Source organism: Thalassophryne amazonica, chromosome 14, assembly GCF_902500255.1.
Source record: "Thalassophryne amazonica chromosome 14, fThaAma1.1, whole genome shotgun sequence".
Lineage (NCBI taxonomy): Eukaryota > Metazoa > Chordata > Actinopteri > Batrachoidiformes > Batrachoididae > Thalassophryne > Thalassophryne amazonica.
The window spans coordinates 69333648-69348398 of record NC_047116.1 but is presented as its reverse complement, the minus strand read 5'-3'; the positions used below and the strand labels follow the sequence as shown (position 1 = coordinate 69348398).

The window sequence follows — 14751 nt, the reverse complement described above, 5'->3', positions numbered from 1 at the left end:
GAGTTTAATGCTGTTGTCCATGGAGCCTGAACAGAGTGTCTGAAATGCATTTGTCCTGTCGTGAACGTCTGAGATTACCCTATGCTACCCATAATGCATTGCTGCCGGGCACAGCATGTGCTCACAAAACCTTAAAAATTAGCACATTATTTTAAAACGAAAACATATATCTGATATTTTCACTTTATAAAACTTCAGACATGACTAATTTTAAATAACTTGTCCAAAATGAGTAGGTTAAAATTTGAACCATAAGTTAAAAATGTATGCCTCTGGATGACTTGGATGATATTGCGGTTATATCAGTATGGTGTTAAAGGAAATGATTTTTTTTTTTTTGGGGGGGGTCACCAGGTCTCCTTTGCCTACAGAGGATAGAGTAATTTTTTTCTGAAAACAGCTCTTTTCTGTTTGCAGAGGGTAGAATAGGGTACCTATTAAGAAACTTTTAACAGGTAGGTCTCAACTGCTTTTAAGTTTTAAAAATGTTTTTCATTGTTCAGTTTGGTTTACTACATTATCGGTCTAAAAGTTATTGGTCGGCAATTCATCGGAAGATAATTAGTCTGATGATGGTTTTTAAAGTTATCTAAAAAGATACGAAATGAAAACATTATCTTCGATAATTATCTGTTATTGGATTATCTGAAGTGTGCCCACCACTGTGTGTGTGTGTGTGTGTGTGTGTGTGTACACACACACACACACACACACACACACACACACACACACACACACACGACATGCATTCAGAAAGTATCCCACGGGAACCTTCTGGAACATACGTGAATTTTTTTTCCCTCCCACAGAGCGCATAAATCGCCAGCAGTCAGCCTCAGAGTGAACATGTGTACTGAGCACCTGTTGGATTCTCAGATTCTTATTTGATTGAGCTAAGGTTTTGCATCACAATTTGCCCAAAGCTTGGGAATACTGTGCACCCAGAAAGTATTCACAGAGCTTCACAGTGTTTTTTTTTTTTTTATTTTGGCAAATTTATTTAAAATAAAAAACTAAGAAATCACATATACATAAGTACTCACACCCTTTGCTCTATACTTTGTTGATGCACCTTTGGCAGAAATTACAGCCTCAAGTGTTCTTGAATATGATGCCGCAAGCTTGGTCCACCTGTCGTCCTCTTTGTAGCACCTCTCAAGCTCCATCAGGTTGGATGGGGAGCGTCAGTGCACAGCCATTTTCAGGTCTCTCCAGAGATGTTCAATTGGATTCAGGTCTGGGCTCTGGTTGGACCACTCACGGACATTCACAGAGTTGTCCTGAAGCCACTCCTTTGATATCTTGGCTGTGTGCTTAGGGTCATTGTCCTGCTGAAAGATGAACTGCCGCCCCAGTCTGAGGTCAAGAGCGCTCTGGAGCAGGTTTTCATCCAGGATGTCTCTGTACATTGCTGCATTTACCTTTCCCTCAATCCTGACTAGTCCCCCAGTTCCTGCTGTTGAAAATCATCTCCACAGCATGATGCTGCCACCAACATGCTTTAGTGTAGTTATGGTGCCTGATTTCTTCCAAACATGACATGTTGTGTGGGCCGCCAGAAGAGGAGGTACTGCTGGCCCACCACCAGAGGGCGCCCTGCCTGAAGTGCGGGCTTCAGGCACGAGAGGGCGCTGCCGCCACGGACACAGCCAGGAGTGACAGCTGTTACTCATTACTTCCTGACAGCTGTCACTCATTCTTCATCACCTCACTCCATAAAACCCAGACGTCATCTCCACCTCATCGCCGAGATATCGTACTTCATTGAAGGTAATATCCTCAGCCGTTTTGTGTTACAATATATCTGTATATTGTGAGTGTTTGCAGGAGTACCGGTTCCTCTATCTGTGGAAGCTGAGTGAGTGCAGGACGGCACTCTTTTCCCCTGAGGAATCACTGTGGTACTCATCACATATTGAGTGAGAGGTGGAGGTGGCATTCCCACCGTTGTTGTTACTGGGTGTACACACACCCACACTTGACTGTCTTTGTTCTCGCCAGCAGTACCAGATCCGACAGTCGGAGACGGTGATCACCTGGGAATTCGGGACTTGGCGGCTCCAGTATTCACCAGGTTCGGTGGTGGCGGAAATCGTGTGGTTCCGGCCCTTCTCAGGACAGACGTCTTCTATCCTCGAGCCTGCCCACACGTCACCTTTGTAATTTGACTGTAATCATATTGTGAGATTGTCTGTATATTTGTTGTGCACATTTCACAACATTAAATTGTTACTTTTTGGCTCATCTATTGACCGTTCATTTGCGCCCCCTGTTGTGGGTCCGTGTCACTACACTTTCACAACAATGACACCTTTCATTCACGCCAAAGAGTTCAATCTTTGTCTCATCAGACCACAGAATTTTGTTTCTCATGGTTTGAGAGTCCTTCAGGTGCCTTTTGGCAAACTCCAGGCAGGCTAGCATGTGCCTTTTACTAAGGAGTGGCTTCTGTCTGGCCACTCTACCATAAAGGCCTGATTGGTGGATTGCTGCAGAGATGGTTGTCCTGCTGGAAGGTTATCCTCTTTGTACAGAGGAATGCTGGAGCTCTGACAGATTTCCCATCAGGTTCTTGGTGACCTCCCTGACTAAGGCCCTTCTCTGCTGATCGCTCAGTTTAGACAGACGGCCAGCTCTAGGAAGCATCGCAGTGGATCCAAACTTCTTCAATTTACAGATGATGGGGACCGCTGTGCTCAAAGCAGCAGAAACGTTTCTGTACCCTTGACCATATTTGTGGTTCGAGACAATTATGTCTCAGTGGTTTGCAAACAATACCTTTGACTTGGATGATCATTGGAAATAGGAGGCACCTGAACTCAATTTTTAGCTCAAAGGCGAAGGCGATGGCGAAATACTTATGTATATGTGATTTCTTAGGATTTTTAAAATTATTTTTAATAAATTTGCATAAATTTAAATACATTTGCAAAAATAAAAAAATGTTATGGGTTTTTGTTTGTAGAGGGAAAAAATGAGTTTCATCCATTTTAGAATGAGGCTGTAACATTAAAAAAATGTAGGAAAAAGCAGGCCAGTGTCACATTTTTTTTTCGTGCTCCTGTCACTAAATGAGTCAAATTTTCGTGACTTTTTTTTAACTCACTATTACTAACCCTACTCCTTCCCTCAACCCAAACCATAACCACCCCGACCCCTCCCCCCGCTTCACTTTTAATTTCGTGCAGCCATCACGGAATGAATTAGAATGAATTCATGCTGCTGTGATGAAAATGAGGCGGTTTTCGTCACAATATCACAAACCAATAGATTAATGTATATTTCGTGCTGCTGATTCACAGCTTGCCGTGAGACCAGGTTGAAAAAAATGCAGCGCAGTGAATACTTTCTGGAGGTACTGTGCCCAAGCAGAAACCATTCGAAGGATTCAGCAGGCTTTTGACAATGATACCATGAGCACAACTCAAATAAAAGAGTGGGATAACCACTTCAAAAATGGGTGCACATCCGAGGAGAGCGACACAGGTTCCAGTAGGCCATCCACAAGCCATAACGACCAAGTGACTGACAAAATGCGTGATAAATGACTGCCGTATCATCATCTAAGAACTTGCAGAAGAGGTGGGGACAAACACAGGTTAACTACATTGCATTTACTAGATGCAGGATTTGGGCACACAGAGAGTGTCAGCGAAATTCATGCTGAAGCCACTAACTGCGGAATGGAAACAATTGCGTCTGGGGGTTCCATCATGACAATGCACCCACCCATTCTGCTGAGCTGATTCAGGCTTTCCTGGCCAAGCACAACACTCCTGTGATTTGTCAGGCTCCCTACTCTTCTGACATGGATCCCTCTCATTTTGGGCTTTTTCCCAAGATCGAAAAGACACGAAAAGAGACTCAGCACAATGGTCCAGCTGGACACCATTCCAAAAGAGGCCTTCCAGAAATGCTTCCAACAATGGTAGAACTGCTGTGAGAAGTCTGTGCAGTCCCAAGGAGACTACTTCAAAGAGGATTATGATTTCAGACCCCCAGGTTGTATTTTTTTGTGGCAAAAGGTTGGATACTTTTTGAATACACCTCATATTGTATACATACACAAACTGTTTTAGTTGTACAAAAACACAAGCATTCACAATTCTACAATACAGATCTAAAATAAACATGAGCCTGCAGCATTTCTCTGGTTTCATGTGTTCTATGCTTTACCCATATATATATATATATATATATATATATATATATATATATATATATTGTTGTTTATTTTTTGTTTTATTTTATATTTACCGTGGATGTGCATCTCACCGTGAGGGAAGGTGACCTGGAAAGGCTTGGTGGTGTTTCTGAGGTTCCACAGGGTAAGGCTGCCATCTGAGTGACTACACATGAACTGCTTCCCTTCATGATGCCAGCTGACTGAATGAATAGCCTATACAGAGCAAAACAGATTGAGTAGCTATTATTTGTCCATTTTATATGCTGTTTACACTCACATGTTTGACCTGATGTGGCCTGTGGATGTTTTTGAGCAATTGTCACCTAAATAACTTACCCAAAAGCAAAGTGTCATTACTCCTGACCATATCATAGGTCAATGATTTCAAATTACAGAAAAAGGAGCTGACTTCATGTTTAAGAGATGCTCAGTTTCAACAATGATGAATAAATAATATTAAATACTAAACTATTTCAACAAACATAAATATATTTCAAGTTGTACATTTAAACATGGCTATTTCAGTAACAGCTAGTCAGCTCACTGGACCAACCAACAAAACATACTCGTACACTCCAGCAAAATCTAATTACTGAACAAACAAGGGAAAAATTGGAATTTGACATCACTCTTGTCTTTTGTTGCACACAATTTCAAGCTGATTTGGAAATCAATCAGTCAAATCCTGCACTAGTCCATAGTAGAGGGTGACACGGGAATAGATTTTCACTCCGGTCCCGTCCCACTCGTACAGAAAAATTCCTGTCCCATCCCAATGCGGAGTAAAAAGGCCAGAGTAAAAAAAAAAGAAAAAATCCTGTCCCATCCCAATCCCTAGCCAGAGTAAAAAAAAAATAAAAATAATAATAAAAAAAAATTCCAGTCCCGTCCCACTCCTGGTAAAAAGACTACCACTCCCATCCCACTCCCATTGAGAATGACCACTCCCATTTTTTCCTTCTTCAAGTTTTTAGGTTTTAGTGTTCTGCAGTTTTATTTCAGAAGATATTGACAGTTTTAGAGTATCCCAGAATCCTTTGCACGCTGGGGAGGGAGGCTTGATAATGGCTCAACTTAATGCTAATTTTAACATTGAAAATGCCATAGACATCCTAACGCGTTAGCATCGGTCCCGTTTTTAAATTATGAAATACAACTATTTCAGAAGACCATAATAGGTTGGGTTAACATCAAAAAGGTAAATATTACTCACAGACATATACTCTTTCAGGTTTTAGTGGGGAAAAATTAAGAAAAAGCAAAATAAAATGAAGAACCAATGAAGAAGCAGATCTTAAATCGAAGCACTGCTTCATTGGTAGAAGGTTCAAAGCAAAGCTGCGCTGCAGAAACGCTTGATAACAGACCCGCTGCAGGGTCTGTAATCAATATAGAGAAATGATCATTTTCATGACAAACACCCCCAAAAACAATGGCCACTCTGAAGGACTGATAAGGCAGTCGTTAAGCAAAAAGGCTACTGATGTCGATGGATTGAATCATTTCTTAAGGATATCCGAAAAGAACCAGTTCCTGACACACAACCCTAACAGCAACATTTTTTTTTTTTTTAATAAAACTCACATTAAAGATGGACAATTATCTTAGTTAAACACCTAAATACATATTTTGGTTGAACTCACCTCCATAACGACGCAGTGGTGCAAACAAATTGCCGCAAACACTTGTTTACACTGACAACGAAATCTCAGCCTCCCCAGCAAAAACGTGATTACGTGTGAGATTTGACACCATAAAGGCGTCAATGACAACAGGAACACTTCATACATACAGGGAGGCACTTATTGCCTTAATCCAAACAAAAAAAACAACAAAAAAAAAAAACAAAGAAACAAACAAACAAACAAGAAAAACCCTTCACTACAAGACAAAACATAAATAATGCATAGCCTGTGATCTTACAGTTTTTCAGTATGTGGTGGTGGTGGACATGTAATGATCCTTTTACTTTGACTTCTATTTCTGTAACTGCTGACTGTATGAAACCAAGATATTTCATGTTTTGTGTGGTCAGCTTTATTTTTATCTATTTTTTGTTAATATATATCCATTCCTACATTTAAAGCCTGCATCATTTATTCTAAATGTAAGAATTAATTAATCATTTTTACAGCCAGTTTTCTTGAGAAATGTCAGAGGATCAATACATGAACATTTCCAAGTCACTGAATATTTCTTAGATTTCATTTATATCAATAATTCAGAAATACAAACAGTGTGTTACTTTATGGTAAATCTGTCAGGTAGACAGTTCTCACAAACTAAATGTCCATGCTGGAAGAAGACAAGTGAGGGAAGCCACCAAGACACAACTCTGGAAGAATTTTTGGCTTCTGTGGGTGTGAGTGGAGAAACTGGGACGAGTGCAAGATTTTTATTTTTATCTTCATTTTACATACAGTCCCAACTTTTTCTGATTTCTAGTTGTTTCTGTTCCATTTCTGAAATTAAAGAACACATTTTATTGTTTTTTCAAACCTTGTAGAACAAATTAAAACACCAAACTCTTACAAAGAAGGAAAAATACACAAATGTGCAGGAAAAACTGAACAATGCAGATTTGACTCTCATGATTTTTGAAAATAATAAGCGGTAACTTACTTTGAAATAAAACCCAGAGCTGGAGCCTAATAACTTTGAAAAATAACAAAAACTCAGCAGCTTGTATTTTTATTCTGACTAGAGTTCATTTCCTCTTTTTTTCTCCTCAGTCGCATTTTGTGCTTGAACATAAAACAACTGCATTAAGTCATCTAAAATAAATATCTTTGGAAAATAACACCCTTTTAAAGTTTAGAGTTCTCACCTGCTTTATGTAATTTCTGCTTCTGAACATCACTGCAGAGTTTCTCCACATCAGGTTTTTTTAAACTCATCTGTGTGATTTTTATTCTGTTCATTCCTATCTTGTTCTTCTTTGTCTTTCGGCAAGGGGTCGCCACAGCAGATCAATCGTTTCCATGTCACCCTGTCCTCTGTATCTTCCTCTGTCACACCAACCACCTGCATGTCCTCCCTCAGCACATCCATAAACCTCCTCTTTGGCCTCCCTCTTGTCCTCCTGCCTGGTGGCTCCATCCTCAGCATCCTTCTCCCTATATACCCTGGGTCCCTCTTCTGCACATGTCCAAACCATCTCAATCTCACCTCTCTGACTGTCTCCAAACCGTCCCACCTGAGCTGTCCCTCTGATATGTTCATTCCTAATCTTGTCCATTCTCATCACTCCCAAAGAAAATCTCAACATCTTCAGCTCTGCCACCTCCAGTTCTGCCTTCTGTCTTTTTGTTAGTGCCACCGTCTATAAGCCATACAACATAGCTGGTCTCACTACTGTCTTGTAAACTTCCCCTTCACTCTTGCTGATATTCTTTAGTCACAAATCACTCCTGCCACCTTTCTCCATCCACTCCACCCTGCCTGCACTCTCTTCTTCACCTCTCTAGCACACTCTCCATTACTTTGAACAGTTGACCCCAAATATTTAAACTCATCTACTTTCACCACTTCTACTCCTTGTAACTGCACTATTCCACTGGGCTCCCTCCCATTCACACACATGTACTCAGTCTTGCTCCTTTCATTCTTTCATTCCCCTTCTCTCCAAAGCATATCTCCACCACTCCAGACTAGACTCAGCTTGCTCTCTACTCTCACTACAGATCACAATGTCATCAGCAAACATCATAGTCCATGGGGACTCCTGTCTGAGCTCATCTGTCAACCTGTCCATCACCACTGCAAACAAGAAAGGACTCAGAGCTGATCCTTGGTGTAATCCCACCTCCACCTAGAATGAGTCTGTCATTCTGACTGCGTATCTCAAAGTCCCCACTATCATTTCCACCCTTCTAGTTTTCTTCTTCTCCTGCTGTTTGTGGAAACGTTCTCCTCCTCTTCTTCGTCATCTTCACCTAGCAGTAGCCCAATTTCCACTGGTACCCTGTTGGGCAACAGCACCGGTGGCAGACGTTGTTAACCCGGGCCTCAACCGATCCAGTATGGAAATCCCATGGGATGGGAGTCAAAAATGTCAGCCTCTAGTCCACAGTCAAGTTACATCGCAGCAGCAAATGGACTACAGTTCTATAGCACTTTTCCATCTGATGCAGATGGCCAACACAATTTACAATGATGCCTCACACTCACCCATTCACATACACTGATTGTCACCGTGCTGCCAGGGATGACTCAACTTCACACCAAGTACAGCTTAGGCCCTGGTCCCACCGAATAATCAGTTACCTATTTTATAAACACTACCCAATCTTGAGCCCGTGGATCCCTATGGGCAACACGCTAGTTATATTAACTTATTAATATGTTTACTCTCCATGATGGTAACTGCGCACAAGTGGCGAGTGTGAGAAGTGGAGATTGCAGTACACAAGTGAAGTTCTTCTGAAATAGGTGAGATTAGGCTATAACTGCTGACATCGCTTACTTTAACATTAATAACTGTATGAATTTTACAGAGCATAGAATAGAATAGCTAATATATATAGCTAGGTATAACATTATATAGGATAGTGCAATATAAGTACAATTATATATAAGTACAATATAAGTATATATATGTACAAATATAAGACACAAATATATACAATGTATATATATAATTACATGTATTTATATGCTATTTACATTTTCCCATAGCCAGGTATTGCAATGTTGTGACGACCTTTATCTCAAGCATCATTATGTTACTACGCTGGGTGGGAAAAGTAAGCTCATTCCTTATGAGTTCAAACACAACCATTATCCCTGCACCATCAAGCTGGTAGTGTGTTAATGAATCACTGCCATTCAACATACAGAGTTTCTTCTTCCACTCTGTCTATTCCACCATCTTGTCTGCTTAAGACACTTAGCCTTGCTAAAAGTTATCCTCCCTAGTCTTACCACCAGTTTGGCACCTTAGTAGCTCTCTTAAGGTCTAAGGTGCTTTGTGGCCAACTTTCATCTTACGAAGGGAAAGTTCTAAGAAATGTCTAAGATTTTTCTTAGAATAACATCACTGGGAGCTACTTTTAGCCTTAGGCTGCTTTGTGGATAGTGGCCCAGGCCTGTTTTAAACCTTTCAGGGTGGAACGACATCCAAAATGTTTTGACACTCACAAAAGGTATCATTGAAAAATGCCAGAAATATGATTTTTTTTTTTTTTTTTTTTTTATCTATTATAAGCACTAGGAGCATGCATCTCCTAAAATAATAGGACAGGTATCCAAAGACATGGGCTACAACATGATTCAGTAATGATACATTTTATTATGGAATTGTTCCATTCGATGTGATTCATTTTCTCTCATAAAATAGAATAAACCAAGAGTATAATTCCTTGTCTTCAAAGTCAAATTTCATGAAGAACCAGGGACCTTCTTCAGGTTTTTACTACTATGCTGTAACACAATGACTCTGCATCTGCATTTTGTTTGTTCACCACTGGAGGTAGCACCAAAAACAGTAGCAGAAAGTGCAACATAGAATCCCAGATGAAGAAGCTGTTGTTAGCATAGTGAAACAAGATTAATTCAACCTATTTCTAATGTTAAAATTGATCAGTCGACCGGTTCAGTAGACCATGTATTGATGAAGTCATCCCTATTAGTTTAAAATTGATTTTCAATTCCTATTGGTTAATTGGTACACACCTATTAAAACAGACCAATCTCTATCTCTATTTTTGCATTCAGTCAAAGTGTAAAAGAATAACAGAAAAAGTAACACATTTAAAGAGATTTTAATGAATCTGCTAAACTACTGGTACATTTTCACCTGTTAAACAGTACAGCATGTTAACCCTCATAGGGTCTTTGTTTTTGTTTTATTACACAGGGAGTCCTGCTGGGTCTGGTGGACCCATTGCATTTTGGGACTTTTAAGTCAACATAATCACATTTTTTTTGGGTTAAAATACTCAGAAGATGTTTACTTTATCCCAATTGCAAGTAATATAAACATCACATATGTTTTTTTCCTTTTACCTTTGCTAAATCACATTTATGAATAGAAATGCAACTGTTTTGCTCATATCTTTAATTAAAATGTATAGAAATGAGGAAATGCATCATAAAGCAGGCATAACTGGAAAATAATTAACAAATGTAAGAATGAAGCAAGTTATATCAAAACTAAGGGTGTTATTTATTTGAATTTCATTTGAAATTTAACCTACTCAGGTCAGTTTACACATAACACCTGTCTGAACAACACATTAGCTCCACTGAAGTCGCTCATTTTCATACCAGACTTTGCCACTCATGGGGCAGAATTTCACTGTGTGTATTGCAGTGGTGGGCACACTTCTGATCATCCGATAATTACCGAAGATAAAGTTTTCATTAGCGGATTATCTTTTCAGATAACTTTGAAAACCACTATCACTTTATTATTTATAAAGTGAAAATATCAGATACATGTTTTAGTTTTAAAGTAATGCACTAATTTTTAAGGTTTTAGTGTGGGCATGCTGTGCCCAGCAGTGCATTATGGGTAGGATAGGGTGATCTCATTACGGTAATCTCAGTACATTCACGACAGGAGAATGCATTTGAGACACTATGATCAGGACAACAGCATTAAACTCTAGTGCCTAAAACTCTTGTGAATATATTCTCTGGGTTTATAGATGTTGTTTTTGTGTTTGCTTTTATTAAATTCCATGCATCTTAAACGTAGCAAGTAGCAACACAGATTATCTGGAATTTTGTTTTGGCAAGTTTTCAAGGTCTCTACTGCCATCTACTGGCCAGAGTGTTCATGGCAGTGCTCAGACTGAAGCTGGGCAGACAGTGTACCACAGAACCGCACAGTGTAAAAGTTCAGAGAGCCCGATTTATGTTCTCACACACATTGTATGTTCAAAAACCACACATCGGACTCGTGTTTCCAGAAACAAAATGTAAACAAAAGCTTTTTTTTTCAAACTTAATTTACAAAAACTCTTGATGGGAGACATCAAAGTTAAAAAAAACAAAAAAAAAAAACATTACAAGACAGGTCTGCGGTGTTTGCACAGGCACAAGAATATCAACAAGAATATCAGATTTTCATCTGATCATACGATTGCCGATCGGGAGGTGGTCGTGAGATGTTAAACACAGCTTGTTACTAAATGTATACTTGTTGTGTGGGCCGCCAGAAGAGGAGGTACTGCTGGCCCACCACCAGAGGGCGCCCTGTCTGGAGTGCGGGCTCCAGGCACCAGAGGGCGCAGCCGCCTCACAGGAGCAGCCAGGGTGACAGCTGTCACGCATCACCTGCAACAGCTGTTACCAATCATCTGATCGGCAGGAGTATATCAGCAGGACGACGTCTCCACCTCTTTGCCGAGATATCGTTCTACCTGGAAGGTAATATTCTCAGCTCACTGTGTGACAGTAATCTTTTGTGACTTTGTGCGTTATATAACAGACTCCTTTTCCAACGAGAGGTGGAGGTAGTTTTCCTGCCGTGCGGATTGCTGGGTGCAAACGCGCCCTCATTTAACTGTACTTTGTTCCTCGCCAGCAGTACCAGGTCCGACACGCGGAGGCAGTGGCCACCTGGGAGTTCGGGACTTGGCGGCTCCAGTATTCCCGGGGTCCTGTGGCGGCGGAAACCGTGTGGTTCCGGTTCTACTTCGGAGAGGCGTCTCCTATCTTCGAGCCTGCCCACATGACACCTTTGTGAATTGAATTTTGTCCATTGTTGTAATCTGTTGTATTTGTTGTGCACGTTCGCAACAGTAAAGTGTTGTTATTTGACCTATTCCATTGTCCGTTCATTTGCGCCCCCTGTTGTGGGTCCGTGTACTTACACTTTCCCAACAATACTAAACAATGCAGGACGTGCGATTAACCTGAAACTTGGTGCGATCCAAAAAATTCTCACAAGAATGAAAAATCAGCTGAAAAAGGGCCAAAACTTGCAGCAATTGGCAGTGTTCTATTTATTTTGACACCGGTTATATCAGACAGCTGTCTAATTACAACTTGGCTTTTTTTTTTTAAATGCCTTTTTTTTTTTTAAACAAATAAAAAATGGAATATTTTACAAAAGCACATTTATCTGTAAACACCAACACATGACACACCTCACATTAACCTGTTGGTTTACATAGAATTAATCAACCAATCAGTGTAGCAGAGGCACATTTTACCCAGAATGCCTGTCTGTCTGTGTTTGTTACAAAACTTCAGAATTAGTGCATTATTCAACATTAAAAGATATATGTTATATCTTAACTTTGCACAAATGACAGAATTGACATTAATGGAGTTATTCTATCAGTATTCATTTTATTTTTACACCAAACCATAACTCAGCAGCGCTTTATTTTCCAAGACCTCAGTCTGATGGCAGGACTGTGATTGGGTAGAGTTGAGCTTTCTGGCTTTTCTCAGTTGTGTCTGTGCTAAAAGCAATGTAGTAAACTGGAACTTCCAGCAGGGGGCAGGATGCTGAAAGACAAAAGTAATGACTCGTTTGGATCTGTTGTCGCTTTTGATGCTTCCAAAAGCTCTCGCGATGTTAAAGCTCAAAATCAGCTTGTTAGTAGTTGCAACAATATTGGAAGTTATCGGTTATCTGTAACTTCTGATACATTTTTGGGTGGTTTTGTTGTGTGTTGGGGGGGTGTGGCTGGATATTTTGGTGTTCTTTTCTTTTCTTTGCTCTCCAGGTGGCATGAGAACTGATTTGTCTGTGGAGAAGGTGCTGGCTGAAGAATCCTTCACCCTCATCAACATCATGTGCAGCACCTGCGAATGGTGCTCACATGCAACCTTAAAGACTTTCAGCTGAAGCAGATAATTGGATGGCGTTCTGCATTTAAGTCATGTGTGATTCAAGCAGAACTGCCGGGAACTCGACCTTGTGATGTTCGTTTGTGAGACGCTGAGGACCGCGCCTGGGTTTGACACATCGAGCCTGTGAAGCAAGGAAGGGTGAGGGACACATGCTGTCAGCACACATCAAAGGTGATTAAGTGTTTGACTAATTGTTGATAGTAACTTGGTATTTTGTTACGCAGTATACTTGAATTGTGATGAGGATTGTGCAGCTTGCTTCTCACTGCTGTGGCATGCGGACAAGTGGTCCTCCACCTGTTGTGAGAAGCTGCTCATTTGCATAAAGCTTAAAATTCAGACCTGCATGTGTTGCTGATAATGTGTGTCTTTTGAAGGATATTAGTTGTAACTGCTGACTTACCTCACCTCTTCTATGCTTCGCAGAGAGTCAGTTTGTCGTGTCCACCTGGGGGGTGTTTGGCGGTGGTAGTGGGTCCAGGAGCACCGGGCTTCGATCCTTTTGGCGCTGGAGAGCGTGCCAGCCTTCACTCCACCAGAAGGACGCTATTTCAGTTCTTACACTTTATTATGCACCAGTGGGTGAAATACATTGTTTTTGTTATTGGAACCGCTTTCTGGTTATTTTTAGCGCTGGGTTCCGTCTGACGCAGGTCCGCTCCTCAACCCGCGTCGACACATAACAGGTTTATTGTTTTATCTTTATCGAAGATAACTTTTCAGTCATCTGATTATCTGTTATCGAAGTTAATTTTTTGGTTATCTGTGCCCACCACTGGTGTATTGCATATTTACTTCTTGCACTGGATGCATATACGAGTTCTGTTAGAAAAGTATCCGACCTTTTTATTTTTTTCAAAAACCATATGGATTTGAATCACGTGTGATTGCATCAGACAAGCTTGAACCTTCGTGCGCATGCATGAGTTTTTTCATGCCTGTCGGTTACGTCATTCGCCTGTGAGCACGCTTTGTGTGAGCACTGGTCCACCCCCTCGTCGTTTTTTTATTGCGAATAAATGTCTGAACGATTTGGAGCTTTGCTGCATCAATTTTTTTCCAGAAACTGTGAGAGACCTCCAGGTGGACACCGTTCGGAAAATTAATATGGCTTTCAGGGACGATTTTATGGGGATTATACAGATTAAGGAGTGTTACTGCTGCTTTAAGGACAGCCCACAACTGCTGAGAGCGCGGCGCGCTCCCAGCACCGATCGACATGCTCAGACCCCGCTGAAACAACCAGATCATTTCCAACGTGAAGGCTTTGTTGATCCGGGACCTCGTCTGACTTTCACAAAAAGGCAGAAGTCGTGGACATCAGCACTTTTTCGAACCATTCCACTATTACAGGAGTTTTTTTCATGGAAAGAAATGCGGAGGGACGCGCCACGGAGCCGTTCATTATGCGGGACAAAACAACCTCGGTGTTGGTCTCACAGGACAGCTTTGAGATGGCTTTCAGATGGATTCCGGTTGCTTTTCAGTTGTGTGATTATCCGATTGTGATTGTGCATGAGCTGGACATGCCCAACATGTCCTGGAAGGCTTCATCACGGCGTTGCTTTGCGCCATGCGGCTCCTCAGCACGTCTGTCTTAATGTGCTGAAAAAGTGCTGATGTCCAAGTCTTTTCACAATTCCTGTGCTAGTCAGACGACATACCGGATCAAGACAGCGTCCAGTTTAGAAATGAACGGCACATTCCCCTGTTACAGGAGTTTTTGTCATGGCGGTGGAGCCGCATGGCGCAAA

At 41.0% G+C, this 14751-nt stretch overlaps 1 protein-coding gene across 10 annotated transcripts in view; it reads right to left on the bottom strand.

The window, feature by feature from the left end:
- Positions 1–14751, bottom strand: part of stxbp5l (syntaxin binding protein 5-like) — a 773590-nt gene that overhangs the window by 216443 nt on the left and 542396 nt on the right. For 7 of the 10 annotated variants that reach the window (XM_034186799.1, XM_034186803.1, XM_034186804.1 and 4 more), the window contains exon 8: positions 4258–4399. In XM_034186799.1, coding sequence (XP_034042690.1) covers positions 4258–4399 — 142 coding nt within the window. The remainder of the gene's footprint in view (positions 1–4257; positions 4400–14751) is intronic. The other 3 variants (XM_034186808.1, XM_034186800.1, XM_034186802.1) reach the window with 1 other exon arrangement.